The sequence below is a fragment of the Chiloscyllium plagiosum genome, chromosome 34 (assembly GCF_004010195.1).
Source record: "Chiloscyllium plagiosum isolate BGI_BamShark_2017 chromosome 34, ASM401019v2, whole genome shotgun sequence".
Classification (NCBI taxonomy): Eukaryota; Metazoa; Chordata; class Chondrichthyes; order Orectolobiformes; family Hemiscylliidae; genus Chiloscyllium; species Chiloscyllium plagiosum.
In genome coordinates, this window is record NC_057743.1 from 10,531,480 (window position 1) to 10,538,316 (window position 6,837).

Below are 6,837 nucleotides of genomic sequence, written 5' to 3' on the forward strand. Positions count from 1 at the left end.
CCCTAATTTTACTCACTAACTTCCTGTGTGGGACTTTATCAAAAGCTTTCTTAAAGTCCAGGTACACTACATCTACTGGATCTCCCTTGTCCAACTTCAGAGTTACATCCTCAAACAATTCCAGAAGATTAGTCAAGCATGATTTCCCCTTCTTAAATCCATGCTGACTCTGTCCTATCCTGTTACTACTATCCAGATGTGTCGTAATTTCATCCTTTATAATAGACTCCAGCATCTTTCCCACCACTGAGGTCAGACTAACTGGTCTATAATTTCCTGCTTTCTCTCGCCTACCTTTCTTAAAAAGTGGTATAACATTTGCCACCCTCCAATCCTCAGGAACCGACCCCGAATCTATTGAACTCTGGAAAATAATCACCAACGCATCCACGATTTCCCGAGCCACCTCCTTTAGTACCCTGGAATGCAGACCATCAGGCCCCGGGGACTTATCAACCTTCAGACCTAACAGCTTCTCCAACACCAAATCCTGGCAAATATAAATTCCCTTAAGTTCAGGTCCTTCAGCCACTGTTACCTCAGGGAGATTGCTTGTGTCTTCCCCAGTGAACACAGATCTGAAGTACCCATTTAATTCCTCTGCCATTTCTTTGTTCCCCGTAATATATTCCCCTGTTTCTGTCTTCAAGGGCCCAATTTTAGTTTTAACCATTTTTTTGGCTTTCACATACCTAAAAAAACTTTTACTATCCTCCTTTATATTATTGGCCAGTTTACCTTCGTACCTCATTTTTTCTCTGCATATTTCCTTCTTAGTAATCCTATGTTGTTCTTTAAAAAGTAATCCTCTGTTGTTCTTTAAAAGCTTCCCAGTCCTCCATTTTCCCACTTATCTTTGCTATGTTATACTTTTTTTCTTTTAACTTTATGTGTTTCTTAATGTCCCTCGTCAGCCACGGCCACCCATGTCTCCTCCGAGGATCTTTCTTCCTTTTTGGAATGAACTGATCCTGCAACTTCTGCATTATACACCGAAATATCTGCCATTGTTCCTCCACTGTCATCCCTGCTAAGGTATTGCACCATTGAACTTTGGCCAGCTCCTCCCTCATAGCTCCATAGTTTCCTTTATTCAACAGAAATATTGTCACTTCCGATTGTACCCTCTCCCTCTCAAATTGCAGATTGAAGCTTATTGTATTATGGTCACTACTTCCCAATGGCTCCTTCACTTCAAGGTCTCTGACCAATTCTGGTTCGTTGCACAATACCAGATCCAGAATTGCCTTTTCCTGGTCAGCTCCAGCACCAGCTGTTCTAAGAATCCATCTCTGAGGCACTCCACAAAGTCTCTTTCTTGGGGTCCAATACCATCCTGATTCTCCAGTCTACCTGCATGTTGAAATCCCCCATAACAACTGTAGTAACATCTTTGCGACAGGCCAATTTCAGCTCCTGATTCAACTTACATCCGACATCCAGACTACTGTTTGGGGGCCTGTAGATAACTTCCAAGAGGGGCTTTTTACCCTTAGTATTTCTCAGCTCTATCCACACTAACTCTACATCCCCTGATTCTAGGACCCCCGCACAAGGGACTGAATATCATCCCTTACCAACATGGCCACCCCACCCCCTCTGCCCATCAGTCTGTCCTTACGATAGCACGTGTAGCCTTGAATATTCATTTCCCAGACCCTGTCCACTTGAAGCCACGTCTCAGTTATCCCCACAATATCGTATCTGCCAATTTCCAAAAGAGCCTCAAGCTCATCCATCTTATTTCTAATGCTTTGTGCATTCATGTATAGTATTTTTAATTTATTACTCCCTTCACCCTTCCCATCAACTCCTATTTCACTCAACCTTACAGCATGATCCCTTTCTGAGTTTTCTGCCTCATTGATACAGTTGTCTTTCTTGATTTCCCTTTACTAACTTTCCCTTCAATTTCCTTCTTAAACATTCAGTTTGTCCCCTTCTCCCTGCTACATAGCTTAAACGTAGCTGTGTTGCAGTCGCAAACCTGGCTGCCAGAATGCTGGTCCCTAACCTATTAAGGTGCAAACCGTCTCTCTTGTAGAATTTATGCTTACCACAAAACATACCCCAGTGATCCAAGAATTTAAATCCTTGCTTCCTGCACCAGTTCCCCAGCCACACGTTCAAGCCCATTATCTCCCTGTTTCTGGCTTCACCAGCCCGAGGAACTGGAAGCAAACCGGAGATAACCTCCTTGGAAGTCCTGCTTTTCAGCCTTCTTCCTAGTTCTCCGAAGTCCCGCTGTAGTATGTTCCACAGTGTCCACACTAATGGGAAAGGGCAATCCCAGTTGGATAAATGCACATGGATAGTTTACATTATACTTTGAAGCTTGGGAATGCATAATGGAAGATATTGATAGGAAACATGAGCAAACAAAATTTTTAGTATATATTGTTAAATATGGATAGCTAGTGAATTATAAGTGAATAAAAAGGTTAAATATTGAGTTGATGATGTGAAATTCCAACAGTAAATGAACTCAAACCTTTAATTCACTTTTTTAAATTCAGTTTTTAATGCAGTAACATATTAAAGTTAGTACTGTAATAGGCAAAGACATTTTTGTATAATTGTTGAGTCTCTAGCTAATATCACATTGAGTTATTTCAACCTGCTTTAGAATAATAACCCAATTCAGAATTTCTCCAGTCCACCTAAGTGCAGCAATTTTATTTAATTGCCTACTGTCTGATTGGGTTTTGTGACTGAGTTATTTCAATAGAAAAAAAACGAACACAGCAGGAACTAATTGTGAAAATAATGGCAATTTTAAGCAGTGTTCTAAGTAATGATACTTACTTTAGCCAAAGCCTCTATGTAACATGATCAACTGTCCTTTTAGCACCCACAACATTGGCTATTACAAAGTTGTTTTTAGACTGATATCAACTGTTGAAGTTCCTTTCCTCTGGTGCAGACAGAATACTTGTAATGCTTGGGCAATTGATTCATATTCTATGTTTGATTATACTTCATCAAGACAAACTGTTTTATTTGTATAACACCTTGAAGGTAAACCATGCCCCCAAGCAGCTCATGCAAGCATAGCTAGAAAAATATTGTGTCACAAAGCATGCAAGTACTGAGGATACATTCATTCATTCATTCTTTTCAGAGAGATTTGTTAATAGAATGATGCCCAGCAATTCCTTAATGCCTTCTGCAAAAGGGAAATGAATCAACCTAGTCAGCATACACCCTCGCCCAAACTCTACAATCGGTGGGATGTGAGACAGTGATCCACTCCACCCACCTGGCCTACCAAGAGAGACATAACTGGTGAATCACTCCAATCTTCTTCCCCACAATGTTACCCAAGTGGTTATGACCAAGCCACCACACTCATTGTACATCAATATAATAACAATATAGCAAAAGGCATGTGAATGCAGCTTTACCTCACTAAATCAGTAACGGCTTAAAAAACAAATGTACCATCTGCCAATATTAGGGTTGTTCCTAATGAAGCATACATATGTACCAATGTGCAGCCATGTAAAAAAGCAACTAAGAGACAGAAAAATATAGATAAATATCTGTATATTCTTTAATACACGGTCCAACTTAAAACACTATATCTTTAACACAGAAAAATAACAAAATCTACCTTGCTTCTCTGATGGTCTAATAACTAAAAGCCATACCTTAGATAGTATTAAGCCACACGAAGCCTCACAGGCACAATTCCCAATATGAGTTGGTGATCTCAAGTATGCAGCAGTTCAGTTGTTATGACTGACCTTAGGCTATAAAAGGGAGACATCCACCAGATTTTCCACTCCTGATTACCATGCACTGACCTCTACTGGAAAGTGCATATGTGTGGCAATTAAATGAGACCTGAATCAGGTTCAGCTGTAATTTCTTCAAAAGTCAAATAACCAGGGGATAGACAAGGAATAGTCACTTGAGGGAGGTGTCAGGGAGGGATCTATTCGCATTTGTACAATCATAGCCAAGTAATAGTCAGTATTCTGAAGAAAAATGAATACTAGAAAGAAAATATGCTGGTATACACCGACGTAACAGACCAAAATGCTAACGATGAGATCTTATCAAGCATCTTTCAAAAGCTAAACATCTCTACTACCTGGTGAGTTTTATAATATTGACATCACAGGAAACTAATTCCAAGCAGTCTGCTCAATATTCTCAATGATTTTCAAATTAATACCGTGTTGTTCTTTTCTATGTCAATATTACCATGTGGACAACCCTGAATAGATATTTACAGTGGAATTGCATGCTTATCAGAACAGATTTGCATATGTACAGTTCTTATTTAAGCCCAATTAGAATTTGGGATGCAGATGTTTATTTTAAGCTGGCTTCATCATAAACATAAATGAGATGAGTCTCTCTCTTGCTCTGAGTGCTGGCATGTTCAATGATTTGTCACACCCTGGAACAGCTCATTATTCTTAAAGCTCCTTTCATTCGCCTCTGATCTGCATAAAACTCCCACTTGGCAATCCTGCTGATTTTCCCCATCTCTGTTATAAACCCCTAGTCGCAGCTTCAGATAATGACTTTGCATCAGTTTTGAGCCTGAACAGGAGGGCTTGTGAAAGGATGTCACAAACAAAAAATGAAAAAAAAACTTTTCAAACAGTGGTTCAAAGGGTATTCATAAAATAATGAAAATAGCATGGAATTATCTATTTAATATCAAACCAACTATAAAAATAATAATGCATTGATTTTCTTTTAGTTAGCAAATGATGACTGTGTTTATTCACTGGGCTGGTTTGTGGTTAACATTTCGTTGCCATCATTTATGACTGATTAACATTCAAATTGTATTCAACATTTTTAGTTATTTTTTGTAACCTTTCTGTTGAAATTCACCTTCCATTACTTACCTAGTTCCCATTTACATCATATTGAATTAATTAGTTCTCTTTAAATACTTCAATAATTACCTTTGAAGATTAAATTGTCCTGATTTATTCAAGTACATTGTTGTTTCTGCAAAACTTGGCTAAGTTTCCATATTTTTATACCATAACTACTCATACCTGCAACAAATACCTACTATCAGATATAATGTATATGTAACAACTCACTAAAGCAAGTATTATGTTTTCATTTATCCATATGGAATAGAAATTCACATTTTATATATAGCTTTGCATACCCCTTCAGCGTTAGGCAGGCAAATCTAAAGAGGATTATACATTTATATTACTGATTCAATTTTCAATTGCAATACCAAACATATACATTTTTTAAAATTTAAATTCTGCATTCTTCCAGTTCCAATTAAAGTACTGCTCAACAGTTTATTACAATCTTATATCTGACAGATACACACTGGAAGATTACGGGCACAAAAGATATCGCTCGTGCGATTATTTTATCATGTTTTGAATTATTTGTGGTTATTTGTTTTTTCTCTCTTTTTGCATGGCAATTTTCGTGCATCTTTCTGAGGTGGGTGTCTGCCCAGCCTAGGTGGTGAAGTTGGCGGGCTTCGCTCGGAGCTGTCCACGCTCCGTGGTGCTGAACATGCTCCGCTCTGTCTGTGTGGATGTCTAGCGCTGCCCAGTGGAAATATCAGCAATTCGGTTGTCGTGTTGCAACCCCTTTTCTCCCCAGCGCAACTACTTTGCTTTCCCTAGTCTTTTCAGTGAATAAATCGTATTAATAAATTAGGAGGCGCAGCCCTACCCGGAGCCCGTCAGAATTGTTTTATTTTTAAAATAGGTGAACAGTCAAACGCAAATTAAAAAAAATCAAACCTCTCAGTTGCAAATGGATTCATCAAATGCGATCTTACCACAAGCGTTTTAGCAACATGGTGAATACTGTTAGCATTCGCTTCTTATACAGCCGTGTCTTTGCAACCCAAAAGGAGAGAGACCATTTTTTTCTGTCCCAGACAGTTTCAAAGAATATTAAGATCCCATGTCAAGCTTCGCAGGAGACGCCTGGTATTCATTCTCAAACAAGTAATTCCCAAAGCGCTGTTCCTTCTCTGCCCATTGCTTAGAAATAATACAGATTTCCCCCAACCCTGGCTGGAGCCTGTGTCTTGACACCGATGAGAGAAGGTGAGCTCAAAACTGGAGAGGAAGAGAGATCAGGACGCAAGAGAAGTGAGCTGGCAATGTTTTTGGAGCAGCCTCCTTCCGTATGCCCGGCTTCCAGAGCCGCTCAAGGTAATGATGAGCATTCCCAGGGACTGAGAAAAGAGCCCTGTCTGGCTCCAGCTGACGTCAGTTCAGCCACCCCCCTCCCCCCTCCCCCCACCCGTTCATTACAAAAAAACAAAGGTGTCAGCCCATACACACACTGGACCAATGCTTAACACGTTAATGGATTGTATTAACCTATTGCTAGCTGTTGCAGCGCTGAAACTTGGAGAATGCCAATATCACCCCTGCTGTGTACCAGCTCCTGAGCGACACAGTACAGGCGGCACTCGATGCCCAGTGTTATTTCTCAGAAAATTAAGAGCTACGCAGAAACTGCATCACCTACTTTGCACTTCCATTTAATCCTCAAACTTGGATCAAGAAGGCATAGAAATAGAAATTGCTGGAAAAGCTCAGCAGGTCTGACAGCATCTGTGGAGGGAAGTCAGAGTTAATGTTTCGGCTCCACTGACCCTTCCTCAGAGCTGTATAAAGGTGGGTTTACATTCTCTCTCCCACACAAAGGTAATGACCGGCAAGTCGAACGTACAGCGAATCAATGATTGTCATTGACAGGAAGACCCTCTCCATCCACACACTCCCATTGTTCAAACTATTGGGCATGAGCGTGCCTTAACATTTGCAGGAATTGTGTTTGTGACCGTCATCTGGTTAAGCGAAAGAAGAGATTAAG

The 6,837-nt window shown here is 40.0% G+C and overlaps 1 protein-coding gene across 1 annotated transcript in view; it reads right to left on the reverse strand.

The window, feature by feature from the left end:
* ajap1 (adherens junctions associated protein 1) overlaps positions 1 to 6,219 on the reverse strand; it is a 258,559-nt gene extending 252,340 nt beyond the window's left edge. The window contains exon 1 of the mRNA XM_043675577.1: positions 5,786 to 6,219. Coding sequence (XP_043531512.1) covers positions 5,786 to 5,823 — 38 coding nt within the window. The 5' untranslated portion in view covers positions 5,824 to 6,219. The remainder of the gene's footprint in view (positions 1 to 5,785) is intronic.
* Between the last annotated feature and the right edge of the window lie 618 nt (positions 6,220 to 6,837).